The 19233-nt window shown below is 37.0% G+C and overlaps 1 protein-coding gene across 1 annotated transcript in view; it reads right to left on the reverse strand.

The window, feature by feature from the left end:
* Positions 1-3745: 3745 nt before the first annotated feature.
* The window catches only part of LOC122816550 (A-kinase anchor protein 1, mitochondrial-like), a 95319-nt gene continuing 79831 nt past the window's right edge, over positions 3746-19233 (reverse strand). Inside the window, 1 exon segment of the mRNA XM_044089413.1 lies at positions 3746-3825. Within this exon segment, the coding sequence (XP_043945348.1) occupies positions 3746-3825 (80 nt within the window).

Below are 19233 nucleotides of genomic sequence, written 5' to 3' on the forward strand. Positions count from 1 at the left end.
AAAATCACCAAGATACTAAAGCTGAACATAGGGCTGATTTTGGCAATGCAGGGTCATCCAATGATGATAACAACTTAGCTTGTGAAAAGTCACAGTCTGGGGATATAATGGCACTGTCTGTCTCACAGAAGGTCGGGGATGCACCTACCAGACAAGCTGAAGAAATAGTCATAAATACTGAGGAGTCTGTGACTGTACAGGTGGGACATATAGCATTCCTAGAGGAAGTGTTGCCACCTGTGGATTTTGCCATTAAATGTGGTTTCATTTTGTCAGAACAGACAGGCTCATATCTGCAAGCACACATGTCAACATATCAGGTTTGGCATAACTGCTGAGATACAGGCAGCATTGTGGTTGAATTAACAAACAGGTAGGACTGTAATCCAAGGACAATCTGCTGCCACACACTTCAAATTGGAGGTTGTGAATTTGTTGTATAATACTTCAGACAATGCTATGCAGCACTATCATGAGCCCTAGGTAGACGAGGAGTCACTCATTTGGCAGCTTAATTAGGATGTCGATCATCTGCCTGTCATGAGGTCTGTAGCATCACAAACTGTTGAAATCTGCACATTTATATGTACAGTTCACAATATCTTCTATTTTAGTGGGAGAAGGGCATCACATCCCAGGGACTAAAAAAGCTGTGTGCAGCATACCATATTCACAACATTTTGAAGGCTCTGACATAACACATCACAGGCATTGAAAAGAATCATTAACCTTAGATATTCAAGGTAGCCCTACCAGATATTCCAAGGCACTGGGGACATGTCTTGAGCATTCTGGAGACACATTCAGTAGTATTCAATGTCTCACACATGGTGTTATATGTCATTTTAGTGGTAGCTTGGGGTGGTGAATAGGAGTCAGTTATCAAAGCTCTGGTGGGGGGATACCATATCAACTGCAAGATGCAGCAAAAATTTGTTGAGGGCAGTTAGGAGACATAGTTTATCAGTTTATCTTTGTTTTGTTTACTGAACTTTCATTTACTAATAAAATGACCCTGTAGAAAGTTATCTCACTAGAAGAAGCAATACAAATTGAAAATGTGTAGTTACAGAAATCATGCACGTTACCTGATACTGGTGGGTTGTAGAAGTTGCAGTTGACTTTTATGATGGAAATGTTCTGAACTAGGCAGTTTTGTCATTATTGGTTCATGCATTTTGTTTCATTGCAATGCTTACTGGAAAAATGTTAAAAACAATAAATTTCTAACTCATTCTAACAAGTGGGCTGTATTATACAAGGAATATAATTTAATGCAATCAGGAAGGTGCATCAAAGAACACATGTATGTTTCATGTGCGAGGGGCCTATGATTTGAAAACAGCCCAAAGGTCATCTTTACTACTGCTACTGGCAAGATGCATTTTCTTTGAATATGGGTTTCAATACTGTTTCAATGAATGTGAGTTTTCAGGGCAGAGAAGTTTTAATGCTAAGTCTATTTTTATTGTGAGATTGTAGTATTTTGTTTAGCAGATGTCTATTAATGTTTGTGCTAAAAAATGTAAAAATAAAAGTTTTAAATGAAATTCAAATAATAATTGTATTAGTAAAGCAGTATGCACATTACAGTGTTTATGGTAAATGAAATGAAATAACCAAGTAATGGGACATTGGAATGGCTGCAGGGGGGAGGGCAACATGATTTTGTGTGGGGGGGGGCAAATTCAAAGACAGCCCCGGGCGGCACAAACTTTGGCTATGCCACTGATCAGTAGGCCATAGAGAATGACTTAGCAAACTATAATATTCTTTTGCTAAGATTAAAATATTGCCTACCAGTAAATGCCCTACTTTTACCACATAACCCACCCAATGCAAGTCACCAAAAACAAAATCCTAAGGTTCATCATCTTCTCCCTTCCCAGTGAACATCATTGCTACACATTTAAAAAAAAGTTAACATTTGCTACAGGGTCTGGGAGGTCATATTTTGGTTGGCTGTTCTTCAGTTTGTGTTTGAAAGTTGATATCCCACAATTCCACTGGAGTGGGTAGGGTCACACAGTTATGTATGCAAATGTTATGCTAAATAGTGTACAGATTTGTACCTATTTTACATGGGTCTTTGTCCAGATTTTTGATGTTTCCAAGTTGAGAGGCATGCATCCCATTGATCATTTTCATCTATCAACTAATAAAATTAAACATCCAACACCAGAGGGGGAGCAGAAGAGGGACAAGCCTGCCCCTCTTCTCTGGCAACCAGCCTGACACAGGCTGTCCCCCCTCATTCACTCAAACACCTTCAGCAAACCTTCCAAAACAAACCTAAGTGTACATTAAAGAGGTCCCACCATAATCATTAAGGTGTACTCCATCAGCTCTAAACCATACTGGATCCCTGTCATCAACATATCAATGCCCAATCATATAAATATCCAAAGCAGCCAGTTGCCTAACTTAGCCTAACATTAACAAATTGATGAGGCATCTCTACAGCCAAAATAACTGTGGTACTACCTCCGACCACACAATACACATACCTGGTTCTAACCTCATTAAAATATACAGATCCTCACATATCCTAACTCCCAGTGTAACTTAGGAAACATTCCCAAATTGTTATCTGCCAAAGGTGTCACCATAATTTAAAGGAAACCAATGTCACTCAAAACAATGCCAAATCAACTGAGTGCCATCCAGCTGAGCTGTGGCCCTCTTTTACCACCCAATGGATATAAGAATGACCAAAATGAGATTTCCTTTCTTAAGAAAAGAAAAAAATGTAATACTAAGCCAATTGCCACACTCAGCTAACTAATATAAGGCCATAAAGCATTTGATGACCAAAAAATGAGCCTCTTAATGATTTCAATGAACCAGCCTTCACTTGCTAAATCCAGTACCTTTACAATGTGCAAAGAATGAGTGAAAAACTTATCTCCCAGAAAACCAACACTGAAAAGATGTCCTCATCATATATACATACTGATTGCACTTCATCACCTTGCCTCTTGCCAATCAAAATGACATCCTGGCCTGAATGAAAATTAACCCTTTTCCCTCATGACTTCTCCTGCTAGACCTTTGTTGCTAGCCAAGTTAGAACTAACTACAAACAGTCAACATTCCTCCTCCAATCATCATTCCATCCTACCAGCCAGCGAGCCATAAACCATTGTCCACAAAATATGTCCCAATCTAAATACTCACTGCCCCATCTGTAAACAATTGCAAATCCCCTTGAACAAACCGATCCACCTGCCAAAAAGCCATGCTATTAAAAATATCTAAAAAGACAGCCACAATACTAAATCAGCACACACAAACTTATTAACCCTCAAGCAATGGTGTTTGCTTTTACCTCCATTCAACAAAAAGGCCACAAACTCACAAAAGGAATGACCCGGGTGAACTACCCAACAAGCATACTCCAGGAACCCAAAGAGCTTCATGACATCCTTAATCCATACCTTGTCCATGGATTTCCCCACCAAGTCTTTTCTTTCAAATGTGTTACCTTCACATCTGGTAAACAAAACAAACCATGATCTGAATGCACTAACAATTCCAGAAAACACTGCCTTGCTTGAACCTTTTAACTTCTGCCTAGCCAATGGAACATCCAGTTCCTCGCACATCCCCAAATACAGCTGCATACCTTTCAATGCTCTGTCAAACCCTTTACCTATTCCTAAGAAGTCATCCAAATAATGTATTGCCTCCTGGCAGCTCACCAGCTGCTGCCACATCCAATGGAGAAAGTAGCACAGGCCACCGATCATCCCATTGGCATAGCCTTGTCACAGTAAAACTTAAATCCAACTACTATGCCCAACAACAGCCACTCTTCCTCTAAATCTGGTAATAAACAAAAAACAGAGTCACTATCTACCCTTACCAACCATGGATCCGTAAACGTCCAAATTACCTACACCGCGTCATCCAAAGATGCATAACTGACTTTATGTCATCTCCCAAAATAAAATCATACATAGAATTCCCCTAGGATTAGACCAGTGGTGAATCAAATAAATTTCTCTACCGACTTCCTAGAAAGCAACACCCACAGATAAACCTTAAAGCTGTTAAAGGGAGAGATATCAAACAAACCCAATATCATGCCTTCCTGCCATTCATTCTCTTTCAAGCCTTCAAAAATCTCCTCTTTTTCTTGCAAGGAACATGGATTCCTACAAGTTGACCCCCCTTTTCACCCCTGAGTTACTATAAAATCCCTCAAAAAAACATATCTATTAATTCATCTGCAACTGCTGAATCAGGAAATTGCATGAGCAGCTCACACAACCCCCGTACATTAATGGGAAAATGCATCCACCATCTTCCATTTGAACCACAAAAGGACACCCCCTTCCCTGCCCCATAATTAACCCTGCCCCGACTACCTTGAAATGCAAGAAACGATAAAGATAACCCACCCAATCCAGGCTACTGTAAACTTAAATTAACCAATGTACCTTCCTGTCTGTCATCTGCACCACTGAATGCACACCCCCACACTTTGAACAGGTGTGCAAAACCTACACACCACCCACAATCAACACCCCACATAAAAGGCTCTATAATTACCACCCAGCATACCCCTTTAACTACCCGCACTAACTTAGACCCCTTGCTAATGGCTACAAGGTTGTTATGTATCACAGTGGCTAGGTAAATGTCAGGATGTTTCACATCCCAATGCAGTGACTTATCTGCTGCCATCCGATTCCAAAACCTCATGTAATAAATGACAACTAACACCTAGTTGCCCCATGTTCTTGGCCACAGTGTACCTATCCTCTTCTGCCGTGAGTCTGCTAAAAACACCAAATTTATTTTCTGTTAGCGCTTTCTGTTTCCATCAGACATTGAACCCTATCCACAGCAATTAATTCAAAATGTCAGCATACTTCCCCTTCCAGATCTTTCCTTTAACTAAGAAATGTATGTGAGGGTGTCAAAGAAGTGAAGGTTAAGACTGAACCAGCATCTTTAAGACTTAGCATATATGGAGCTTCATTTACCAAATAAGTCAATTTAAATGCTCTTAGCATTTTCATGTAGGTGTTATCGCTACTTGTGCAGTTTGTTTTGCTGCTATTTATAACTAAATCTAAGCCTTGGGCTGCTTGAATTTTAAAGACTGCTCCATTCATTTAGTGTAATTAAAAAATAAATGACAAGAAAAAAATAAATTCTCTTCATAAACATTACAAAAATGTACATTACTCTGGACTTTTTAAAAGATACAAAATTATATTTGTATCTGAGATTATCAAATAGCAGCGTGCTTCATTATAAAAATGAAAAATAAGTTTTGGAAAACAGAAAGAAAATCATTTAAGCAGAAGTGCAGTATTTACTATAACTTATTACAAGTTTTATTAGTCTAAAACAGTTGTATTTCTGTGTAGTTTTCCTTTTTACTCAGTCCATCACTTTAAATAATGCTGCTGATGTTATTTCACAGATATGTGTTTAATTTTGATTTCTTTCCTGAATTAGTTAAATTATTTAGACGTATTAACATAGGCAACTCAACATAAGAATCAGTTATTTTGTTTTTAAATAATTTAAGTATTTGATATAAATGTCATGCCACTCTAGACCTGTGTGGATGTTTGCTTATGAAATATGGCACGTAACAGTCCTCTCATAGTGAAAAGAGACAGGTCATAAATGTTTGCTACGTCTACACTGTATTTATGATCAAGGTAGCACAAACTTAGATAATTATGTAGTCAGTAACTTTGACATGTTTTGATAAAATTAGTATTCCTAAAGTGATAGCAGCTATTTTAAGGACAGCATGTACAATTCCGATGATGAGTCATAACAGCAGCCTAGAAGCAACAACTTTCAGAATATTCATAGACCAATTTGCATAGATTAGCTGTAGTCTAAAGATGCAAGTTATGATAATCTCTCACATTAAAAGTTTGCCTTATTGATGCTAGAATTTACTGTTTGATGCAATGCTTGCTATAAGGATGGATTTCTTTATTCATTTAATTAGAATTCTGTACACTTTTATTTAATAATATTATTGAACATGAAGGAATGTTCAATGTAATTTTTATGGTTAATCGAGAAACTCACTGGCAGCCAAACACATTCCTAGCGTTGTTCTCTTCTCCTTATATAGGAATTGACCAGTATTATGATGCTTTGGTACATAAAGGGGTTTCATTTATAACTGGCATAGTGAACTAAGACAAGAATTCTCCAGAGAGATCAATTTAAATATGTCAAGGAGTGCAAAGGTGAATGTAATTTTCTTTCTTATTCACTGTGGTCTCTCATCTGTGTCATTTATTATTTCCCGTGCCAACAAATTACAAGCAAAATTGGTTTGCATCCTATACTAGACTCCTTTCTAAATCATTATATCCTACATGTATCAGTATATGTACTATGTATCCCATAAAACACTGTTATATAACAACTTCAACTGGTCAAGGAATTGACAAATTCTTAAGGTATCCAAAACAATTTTTCCATGAATTGATCAACAAAATTTATTTTTCCACATGACTTGTTTGTATTTAAATTATTTTTTGTAAAAATAGATTGATGTGTTTTATCTGCTTGCAATGTTTTGCACCATCATGTTTCTTTTTGCATTGCTGATATGACTCCAGATCTTTCACTGACTTGTGTACTACACTTAGCATCAATCAACACAGGCACAGGTCAGAGGTCTAGGCATAGGCAGCCACTACTCACAACATGGTAGATATGATGCGCATGCTGCCTGATCTATATGGGGATGCTCAAGATATGCGTGGACTGCAAGGATATTTGCAACACCTGCAGAGTCCACATGTAAAGTGACCAGGTATACTGGAACAGATAGTACACATCCCTTGTTATACTCATTACCAAGTTACCGTACCTGGTAATAACCAATGACGGTTATCAGCCTCTACCCAGAGATGCCTTATCAGGCTTTCTGATTTAATTCTGGCAGTTCCACACCACCCCTGTTGCCATTTAGCTGGCACAGTGCCATGCAACACCATCTCTAGTGAAAACAACACAGATCCCTGAAACTGCAGAGGGACATGGTACATGTGGCCAACATTTCATAGCAGATCCACCTTGCCATAGAAAGATGTTAGTCATGTCCCTCCTAAGCCTGCTACATGCTTGAGTGGCTACTGCATTCATATCCTGTGGCTCTCTCCCATATCATAGTATCATAGCTTTGCTGTCACATGTGACTGTACCTCAACCTCCTGTACCAATAATGGTGAGATACAGGGCTTCCAAGATGGCTGCATACTGACCAATGGCTTGATTTCAGTTCTCCCAGTGTAAAAAGAGAAACTGAGACATAAGGGCTAGAAACTCAGCTAGTTTCAGTATATTCAGTTACTGGCTAATAAGTACACTGCCTGGATAACAGCAAAGAAGAAACTTAGAGAGGCTGAAAGAAAATAAATTAGAAAAGGTGAGGAGAAAACACTGAATGTGAAGAATACTGCAACTGTTCAGCAAAAAACAGTTCACACTCCAGCTTTGGTATAAGACATGACTTCCAGTAAGCTGAAGGAAAAGATAAATCAAAAGTGCTCAGAGCTGATTAAAACAAACAAAACATTGAAGACGTATACCAACTCAAATAACAAAAGGTCAGAAAAAAATGGAAGAAGCTTTAAACAGCTATTCAGATGAAATGATAAAACTGCAAAAAATTCAGAGGTCAAAGTAAAGAAAAAACTGTCTGAGTATGAGACTGGATAAGAAGAACTGTTTCAAAAAATAGATTAGCTAGATGACAGAGTGCACAGTGAAAACCTGAGATTTTCTGCAGTACCTGAAAAACTGAAAGAAACAGACTGTATTAATTCTGGGAAAGCACACATAAGCAATTGGACTGATACTCCACAGCAGGATCTGTTAATTGAAAGGGCACATTGTGTGTATGCTCCAAAGGTAGCCATGAGAAAGTAGACAAGACCTGTATTACTAAAGATGCAATCATAGAAGCAGAAACGGTTAATCCTCACTAAGTAGTTGAAAAAGGGAAAAAAACTGGAGACTATAGTGTTTGTGGAAAATGATTATTCACTGTAGATCAGGTAGAAGAGAAATAAATTCATCTCAACAATCTGGAGATGTTGAATGGTAGGTGTCAGATTCAAGCTGCTTTACCCAGCTGTCTTCAGAATATTTTTCCTGCTGGATCAAAGTCATTTTGATAGGAGGAAATACAAAGTTTGTCCAACAAAAAGTGATCCATCAAACAGAAAGGGACACTGCTTCTTGTTCTTCTAATAATAAAGCTTATAGAGATAATTTGCCAGCAAAACCTTTGCCAATGTTCCAAAGGGAAGTGATTGACAGAAATAATCACAGGAGCTGACTAGAAGAATTGGGAGCACCTTGGACTTGAACTGTAGTCTGGGGTTAGTAGACAAAGATGAACAGGAAGAAGATTAGCAAAATCTAAATTAGTGAATGAAAGTGAGCCTATAAATGATCAATCACATTTGAATTACAAGAAAAAGTGGAAAGATTAGAAGTTTGTTGACTTTTATACATGTAAGGGACTGCCATAATCCCTACTTCATGTCATAAATGTTTGGAAGATACTGAAGGGATGGAAGAAAAGAATGGATAAAAAAAATAAGAAAAGCAACTTAAAGTAAAACAATTTTGTTCTTAGCGGTATTTGCATGGGATATTTCATGATATAAATTGCATGTTATGTAGTAAAGCATTATCAGTTATTGTTGTATGTGATAAAGATACTAAAGTAAACAAGTGTTTTTATTTTCCTTCTTTAGTTAATGTAAACTCTATGAAGTGATAGATTGTACTATGTTTTTGCATATTATAGCTGTAAAATGTGTTTGAAATCTATGTTAAACATTGTAAACTATGTAATGCACGTGGAGATTTTCTCCCCGAGCCTCTACTGAAAATGGGTTCCTGACCCAGTGGACTTTCCCGGTCAACAAATGTTAATAAATAAATAAATACTTGTAGGCATTGTAATGTAAAAGGAGAAGAAAGGCTGGTCAAAAGCATATGTAAGTTAATATGGTGTAGTCTTGAGTTGTTGAGGTGGTGGATGGGTTGTAAAATTGCACAGATTATTAATATATGTAGAGCTGATATGTCCTGTCTTACTTATGGACAGGTGAATGTTTGGATTAAGGCTTTTGGCTTAATTTAATAACATGTTTTCTGTGCAAGCATGTAAATAAGAGGATAACGAATGCAGTGAAAAGTTTTCCTTTGGCAAATAAATGTTCAGTGTAAGCTGAAAGGTTTGCAGACCTGCATATTTGGTACATGTATTTTCTCGGAGACAGGCTGAATATAGGGGAAAGCAATAAAAGCCAGAACATTGTTTTAAGGATAAAGGTTAATGTTTCCTGAAAGCTTATAAACTGTTTTTAAAATCTGGGAGGGGAATGAAGATATGACAAGAAAAGACAGCAATTAGTTTAAGTAGGAATGCAAGCTGTAACATGCACCTTAGCATGGATAACCTTAATGTTTGGTAAAGTTATGCTTATGTGCATTGCTGTTAATTTGGGACAGTTGCTCCTACCACGAGGATTAAACTTCATTATTTTAAGATGTACATAGTTTTGTGCTTGTTTTTAAGTTAATAGGCTATGGGGCTGTTCTGGAGCTGTGTTTTTTTTTTTGTTCTACGGTTTTCATTAAAACAAAAAGTCTTATAAATAAACCCCTTTCTGTGCACTACTTATACCATCCATCTCTATGTATACCTTCAAGAGGCCAATGTTTAAATAGCTCTACCTCGTTTTCCTTGTTTAATTTGAACATGTATAAAGTTATGCTCCACTTTGCTTAGAACTAACTTTCCCTTTCTTCTTCTACTTATGCCTACTAACATAATAATCAAGTTTAATGCTTAATTAGCATTTCTTTTCTGTTCCTTGTATAATTTGAAAGTGTATAAAACTATTCTCCCATGTATTTTTGTATATTTTATATAATTGAATCATGCTAATAACTGAAGTGTATAGCTCCTATTTGAAAATTGCTTTATACCGGTCATCTATTTGAATTTTATATCCCTGTATATAATTGTACTTTGCTTCTTTTTAAAACAATTGTATAAGTATCTTGAAGTTTTTCTCCTCATGAACCAACCCAGTCCTAGCCCGATTCTGTATCGCTTACGCCACCCCTTGATTTGAGTATACTATGCCCTTTTTAAGGTTTAGTTTACTGTGCCTCTGTCTAATAGTGACACGGGAGTAATCCCTGGGACAAACCTACGATCCCCCAGCCACCTATCGAGATTCTTCTTGAAGAGATTCAGTGAGGTGCTCTGCCTCACATGAACTGGAATTCTATTCCAGAGCGAAGGGAGCTTCTGGGTTATGAACCTGTCCCTCCAGCAAGTTCTATTTATTTCTGTGCTGAGGTTCAAGTCCCTCGAGCGTGTGGCTCTAAGGGATTTAGATTTACTGAGGTGGAGCATGTCCATTAATTCTGGATTTGACATAGCTTTGTATGTCAGGCATAGATCGCCTCAAAGTAGGTGGTATGCAACTGAGTAGAGCTGGAGTTTTTTTAACCGAGCAGCATATAGCATCTGTTTGAGACCCTTGATCCTCTTGGTGAGATACTTTTGGGGTCTTTCTAATTGCTGCAGGTGTCGGGTAAGGTACATCCCAAAAGGGGCATTGTATTCTATGATGGACCTGATGAGGGATGAATAAAGGGGCACGATTACCTTTCTTGATCTAGATGTGAAACCCTTCGTGATGAGGTGGGCTATGTAGAAGGTCTTTCTAACCACTTTGACAATGTGGTTTTCAAAGGAGAGATTGCTATCAGCTTGGGTCCCCAAGTCCCTAATAACTTTCTCTGTACTTAATAATGTGACATACTTTTAAATGGAGATGGCAAGAAACAACCGTATAAGAGATCAACCTGCCAAACATTAGTGAGTGCATGTAACACAAAAGCTGGAAATAGTCATTTAGAAATGCTGTCAGATATAATAGGTGGGAGTAATAACTTCTTATCATAATGGTTGCACTAAACTTATTATTTTGGAACATAAATGGCTTGACAGGTGCAGATAAAAAGGTAAGAGTATTGGATTATATTAAGAAATGCAGGATGCAAATAGCAATGCCACAGGAGACACATCTGAAAACAAGTTAGCAAGTAAATTTGATAAAGAAAGGATTTCAGGATGGATATTCAGCAGAATATCAGGCACAAAAGGATTCTGTTGGTTTGGTTGACGTGAAGTTTGGTCAACATCTGTTTAATCAACTGCATTTGATTGACTGTACAGGTAGTTGGTGTGTGTGAAATTGCCATTTTCTGGAGGGGAATATTCCCTTTGCCTGGAGAGTGTGTCATTTCAGAGTTAATATAAACAATTAACAGAGGGTGTAGGGGATGTTGTTTAAGTTTTTTTTTTTTTTAAGTAATATTTGCATGTGCTGAGAAGCAACCTTGGCACATCGTAGTAGGAAGTTGTTGTTTCCATTTTCGAAGTAGAGTGGCTTACCTTCATTATGTCGACATTCATGTTAGTCGTACTGTAGTTGAAGGGATAAGAAGGAAACTTGGTAGCTATGCATGCTGACATTGTTCACAATGTGGATGGGTGGCAAATAAGAGTGAACTAATTATTCCTAGGCTTAATAATAATAAAAAGGTGGTAACAACAGGTGTTTATAATTGTCAGACTAGAGGGGTAATATAAATTGCATACTGTCAATTATGCTTCTCATATTATATTAGTAAGATGGAAAGAAGTCCAAAACACAGGATGTATGAACATGGTTATGATATTGGGAAGAAAAAGGATACCAATACCCTTTATAAACAAAGCATGGAGTGTCATCAGTCTGTGGTTAAATTTTGGGAGATTGAACAAGTGAAACCATCAGACCGGGAAGGTGACTGAGAAACTCATTTAGAGTTTCATGAATTGATATGGCAACTGCAGTTAGATGCATGTTCCACCCCCTGGGCGAAATGGCCATGTATCTATTGTACCTGCGTTAAAATTGAAAACTATAGTATGAGAAAATGACAATGCTGGAATTTTGTTATATAGTACAGTTTTTATGTGAAATTATTATCTAACTAGTTTTATTGGATTTTAATTGTTCGTAGTATGCGTATGTTTTTTAAAAACATATTACTGTATCTTTAATTAATTTTGTATAATTTATTGATCTTATTAGCTGTGGGCCAATCCTGACGAGCCATTTAGTGTGTGTTTATATATATATAGATATATATATATATATATATATATATATATATATATATATATATATATATATGGTTCCACTTGAAATCATCGAAAGCTTGAAACATCAAAATTTTGATCATCGAGACCAGAACATCGAGTTTCAAACCATCGAAGATTTAAAGGGAACGTAAAAAAAAGAAAAAACCTCTAAACACTATGCCCCCCCCCCACACACCTCCGCAACTTTAATATACCATCTCTGAGATCGCACTACAGTGGGGTAAAGGGAAATCTCCATTTTAGTGCTATATGCAGAAACGCTAAACGGGAGATTTCCCATACCCTGTCTGCAGTGCCATCACAGAGATGGCACATTCACAGACACAGTGTGCAGGGCACTTTGCTGCCCTGCAGAAACACTAGCTTTTTCCCTTGTTTACTTACCTTTTTCTTCCCCTTGACAACATCGATGTTCTAAACACTCGACGATATGGTCTTGACCATATAAATTTCGATGGTTTAGAATTTCTATTTTTTCAAGTGGAACCATATATATATATATATATATATATATATATATATATATATATATATATATATATATATATATATATATAAAACACATATATATATATATATATATATATATATATATATATATATATATATATATATATATATATATATATATATATATATATATATATATATATATATATATATATATATATATATATATATATATATATATATATAGTGATGTCATTAGGATAATTATTCTGATGAAGTTTTAGGGTTTGAAACAAAAGCGCTAAATCTGTTCATCGTGTTGGTAATAAAACATTTTTTACACACTAATGCATCATTTATTTTGTGGAGATTACCAACCTTTATTGATCTGGTAGCTGCTACTGCTGTATTGGTTTCTGGTTGGTGTTGAGTGCTGTTGCAGCTGATTCACTTTGTTTGTATTCATGTTAGTTGGACAAGAAGGCAGATCAAGTACTTATACCATATCAGCACCCCCCCCCCCACACACACACATGCACACTCAGCACAAACCATGTCCACTATACAAACTTTTTTAGGGGGGCATTGCCTAAACATCCCATGCTAAGGACTACAAAAAAAGGGAAAAAAAGCCATTAGCTCACACAGCAACACACTTACCTTCCTCCTGCACAGACACAGCCAGTATACACATTTCTAAGAGTCATACAGATGCAAACTCCAAGCTCTTAAAGTCAGCTGAGGTTAATCTACACACAATGATGCTTTACTAATAGGTTACTATGTTATCATCCATGGTTAATCTACACATAATGATGCTTTACTAATAGGTTACTATGTTATCATCCATGGTTAATCTATACACAATGATGCTTCACTAATAGGTTGCTATGTTGTCATCCATGGTTAATCTACACACAGTGATGCTTTACTAATAGGTTACTATGTTATCATCCATGGTTAATCTACACACAATGATGCTTTACCAATAGGTTACTATGTTATCATCCATGGTTAATCTACACACAATGATGCTTTACCAATAGGTTACTATGTTATCATCCATGGTTAATCTACACACAATGATGCTTTAGTAATAGGTTACTACGTTGTCATCCATGGTTAATCTACACATAATGATGCTTTACTAATAGGTTACTATGTTATCATCCATGGTTAATCTACACATAATGATGCTTTACTAATAGGTTACTATGTTATCATCCATGGTTAATCTATACACAATGATGCTTCACTAATAGGTTGCTATGTTGTCATCCATGGTTAATCTACACACAGTGATGCTTTACTAATAGGTTACTATGTTATCATCCATGGTTAATCTACACACAATGATGCTTTAGTAATAGGTTACTATGTTGTCATCCATGGTTAATCTACACACAATAATGCTTTACTAATAGGTTACTATGTTATCATCCATAGTTAATTTGCACACAATGATGCTTTACTAATAGGTTACTATGTTGTCATCAATGGTTAATCTACACACAATGATGTTTTACTAATAGGTTATTATGTTGTCATCCATGGTTAATCTACACACAATGATGCTTTACCAATAGGTTACTATGTTATCATTCATGGTTAATCTACACACAATGATGCTTTAGTAATAGGTTACTATGTTGTCATCCACGGTTAATCTACACACAATGATGCTTTACTAATAGGTTACTATGTTATCATCCATGGTTAATCTACACACAGTGATGCTTTACTAATAGGTTACTATGTTGTCATCCATGGTTAATCTACACACAATGATGCTTCACTAATAGGTTACTATGTTATCATCCATGCAGACACTACTCTCATCAGACTGCATAAGAAGAGAATGACAGCTAGCTGTCTTTCCATGGCCAGCATCTTGGATTTTCACCTCTGTCCTGAGAAATATGATTAGGAGGGTAAGTGACCTTTAGTAGTCTACCCAGAGGGAAATCCATAGGGATATGATTGAGCTTGCCATGCGTGAGTTCAGGGTAGGAAAAATCTTGATCTTGAGTAGTATTTTCCCATCCCCTAGAATGATGCTGAGAGTCAAAGACAAGATAATTGACTTTAATCATTGATTTTATGTAGCTGTTATCATTTTAGGGGATCCAGTATGTATCAGCCTGGGAAGAGATGACTGGAAAGCCACACTGCTTTGCCAGGGATGGTCTGCACCTCTCTAACTAAGGCTTCTGCATTCTGTTTAAAGCTTTTGCTGCTTCTTAGCACCTTTTTTTAGTCTTTAGTCACTGTTCATCTGCTGGCGAGTCCAGCTCAATAAGTTCAAGTTTGAATGCATTAAAGTGGATCTACTCAATAGCAGGAAATTAAACAAGAATATTCCCAAACTTGAGGCTCTCCTGCGACTTTAAAACATTCATATATGTCTAGTTACAAAGACATGGTTTAAAAAAAATGAACACATTTCTGCATTCCTGGTTTTAGTCCCTACCACACATTCAGATTGGCATTTATGGGAAATGTCAGTATTTGTCAAGGATATCATCTCATGATAGCTATTCCTGGGTATCAAATTCAAAAATGTATAAGTACAAATTATCCTAAACAAGGTTATATATCACTTCATAGCTATTGAGCACTCTATGTCCCTGTCTAAGCAGGATAGGTATCTTTACAGTTTAGCTGAAATTACCATTCAACCCAATACCCTTGTACAAGCGAACTTCAACTATCAATGAATGAAGTGACTGATCTACATTGTCAGGGGTCAGGATGCCTGACTTCTTTGACATTATTAATGTCAAGTCCCTTGTAAAGTTAGACAACCATGCTAATAGGAGCTCCATCCCATTTATGTTTTTCTCACAAATATGGCCAGTTCTTACACACTTCCATATATATCATCTTCCATTTTTAAACTGGACCATAATTTAGAGGTCTTGCCTTTAAAACTGGTGGCACTCCCCCCTTTGGTTTAGCAACTTCTGAAAATAAATCCTTCCTCATTTACATGATGACCTAAATAAATTCTGCTGTAATCCACCTCCAATGGATCCCATCTTTAAATCTGTTACTTTTGCCTCTGGCTTCTGCTATTACTTAAATAGTTTTACTGATAAGGCACTTACTATCTGTACCAAATATGAGAAATTTAAAAACAAGCTTCACAGGGTGGAATACCCAGAAGCTTAGCTAGAGACAGGTTAAGAGGCCAGCTGACATAAGTACATGGTACTAACGGGTATGATCATTAGTTGCCAGTGGGGCTTTATTATTGTCCCAGCATTCAGAAATGCATGCGGATACTTTAATTGCTGTTAAGGCTGAAGCACTTAATAGTCAGTATTGTAACATTGGTAAATTGTTTGCTCCAATGTACATTTGCCTTTGTTGCAAATGGTGCATTACAGTTTAAAGCAGGATACACCTTACAGAGAATCCCTTTTTTGTACCACATCTTACAGTAGTTGATGGGGGCGGCAGGGGCATAGACTAGAGAATAGCCTTGCTCCTTGCCTTGAATATGGAGTTGGGGATAGAGAGCACCATATCAAGGAATCTACTTTTTTCTTTCTGTTTAGAGGTAAAGGCCATGAAATTGGGGAACAAGCTATGACTGCATATAAACAAATTAAATAGCAACAGGAAATAAATTACTTAATGCTTAAAAAAGTCTCATTCTGTTTACCTTTAAAACACACGTAAACAAACTAGTAAAGAGCTTAAGTAAACCATTAGGAATCTCAGAACGCAATAGGAGTCAAAAATAGCCACTAAAATCAAAAATAACTACAAATATATTATGTCAAGTAGTTAAAATGGCACCTAACAATGTTCTGCCTGGCAAATGGATTCATCATAGTGAACATATAGGTCAGCAAGAGAGAAAGTCACAATATCACATAAAAGGGTGGTCAACATACAACTCCAATTGACCATCTCCTAGTAAGGACAGGGCATCGGGGAAGAATCAGTGGTTGTACAGTCATCCCCAGTGAAACAGCTAGCCCACAGCATAAACATCAGGTGGCCACAAGTAGCTGCAAGCAGAGGTCAGAGAAGGCTGTAAGAACAGCAGAGAATAGGTTAAAGATCTGGAAGCCGACAACAGTGAAAGCACAAGAGTTCAGCAAAATATTTATTTTATTTTTTATTTATTTTACATTTGTTGACCGGGCTAGTCTAGCTGGATATATGTCCATTTTCAGTAGAGGCCCGGGGAGAAAAGCTCCACACACATAAAAAAGCACAATATACCAAAGAAGTCATATATGTACACAAAATTCAAAAACAATAGAAAGTGTCCAAAAAGGACTAGTTACATAGTAAATTCAGGAAGACAAAGAAAAATACATAGTCAGTTGAAGGACGCCATTATTATAGTTCAAGGCTATTTTTAATGGTATCATGAAGAGAATAAATAACAATAGAGTACAAGAGAAGAGGAAAGTCAGGAGTGGTAGAGAATTATAGGAAGTAGAAATGAAGCAGTAGACAGTAAGGAGAGAAAGGAGAAGGAGAGGTGACAAGGAGAGGAGGAGAGAGAGCTGGGAGAAGAAGGTGGAGCAAGGGTAGCCATGCATAGGCTAAAGGTAGCCTAGGAAGTAGCTTCAATGGTCAGAATATAGTAAGAGGAGTGGAAGAAATTGAGGAAATAGTAAAAGGGGTAGGAAAGAATGTCAGTCAGGTAAACTACAGGAACAGAGCCAATGATTTTGAAAGTATAGCTTGAGTTTTTGTTTGAAAAGAGGAAGCGATGAGATCAGAGTTATATCACTGGGTAGCAGATTCCATCTTCTACCAATAGTGTTTGTGAATAAAGAGTCGCCGGCATAGTTGTTAGAACTTATTGAACTGGTCAAAAGTTTACAAGAGGAACGAAGGGAGTTAAGATTATTGTAAGGGATTAAAAGTTGTGAGAGTATAGGGGTATTGTCAGGTTGATACAGTATTTTATGGGCAATAGTGAGTTGTGAGACTAAAAGATAATTTTGGAGTTCTAGCCAGCCTAAATGTCTCAAATTAAGACAGTGATGGGTTCGATAGGGGTTCCCAGTGGCAAAGCGGGCAATGCTGTTATAGCAAGTGGCAAGTTTGTTAAGGTTAGCCTTCTTAAGGTTGGTGAAAATAGGTGAGGCATAAAAGAGAGTAGCTATGAGATGGGAGAGGGCAATTGTAGCTCTAGAAGATGGGGTTAGAAATAACTTGATACGGTATAAGGATCCTATTTTTCTGTTGACTATTTTAATGGTATTGTTGATGTGTTGATCAAAAGTGAGTTTATTATCAATCGTTATTCCTAATAGTTTAGTTGTTGTGTCAGGTGAGATGACAGTGGCATTATTTGAAGAGATAGTGAAGTTTAAAGGGGGGGTCCGAGAGGTAGGGGTAAAGAGGAGAAGTTTAGTTTTTTTGGCATTAAGAAGGAGGTACCGTCTAGTAAACCAGGTTTCTACTGTATTGAAGATATTTTGAGTCAGTGAGTGTAGTTCTATAGAAGAAGAAGCGGAACAAATAATGGTGGAGTCGTCTGCGTATTGAATACAGGTAGCTTGAGGGATAACTAAGTGAAGGTCATTAATGAAGAGGGAGAAGAGAAGTGGACCAAGAATAGAGCCCTGAGGGACTCCAATAGAAATTGGCAATAAAGTAGAAATGTGGTTTTCCCAAAGAACAGCTTGTTGCCTGTTGCTCAGATATGAACTAAACCATTTAATAGCAAGGTTATCAAATGAGAGGGATTTTAGGATGCTAATTAAAGAAGGGTGATTGACCATGTCAAAAGCTTTAGAAAGATCGATAAATAGAGCAGAAGTGAGAAGGTTATTGTTGCGATTCTTGTTGATAGTATCCACAAAGGAGAGGAGGGCAGTGGTGGTACTATGGTGTGGTCTAAAGCCATGCTGGCTATTTGCTATAATGTTATGTGTAGAGATATTGTACAAGTTGTCTGTGAATACATTTCTCCATAATTTTTGCAATTGGTGAGAGGAGAGCAATTGGTCTGAAATTTGAGTATTCAAGAGAGTTACCACCTTTGTGAAGTGGGATAATATGGGAGACTTTCCAGATGTTAGGGATGGTTCCTTCTTTGATTGTCCTATTAATTAGTATAGATATAGGGTAGGCAATTACTTTAGCTGCCTTTTGGAGAAAAAGAGAGGGGACTTTATCAGCAGAGGGGGTACATGGTTTTAATTTGTGAATAAGTTTGTAGATAAAAGAGGTACTGATAGGTTGTAGAGAGAAGAAGTAGGAAGTGTCTGCTAGGTTACAAGGGGGATAGAAATTGTTGGAGTTCAGTTGTTTAGCAAGAGATTGAATAGTTTCTGAAAAGAAAGAGTTAAAGGCATTAGCTGTTAGGTAAGGGGTGTCTGGGTCAGCATTGAGTGGGGAGGGAGTTTTGGTTGTTCCAGGGGAAAGGAGTTTATTTACTGATGACCAAAATTGTTTAGAATTATTTGAATGAGTTTCTTGAAGCTCACAGTAGTATTTTCTTTTGTCTGTGATTATTGCTTTTTTGGTCAGATTTCTAAGTTGGCGGAAGTGAAGAAAATCAGAGC

This window comes from Protopterus annectens, chromosome 1.part1, assembly GCF_019279795.1.
Source record: "Protopterus annectens isolate FY-2018-M chromosome 1.part1, PAN1.0, whole genome shotgun sequence".
In the NCBI taxonomy this organism is placed as follows: Eukaryota; Metazoa; Chordata; order Ceratodontiformes; family Protopteridae; genus Protopterus; species Protopterus annectens.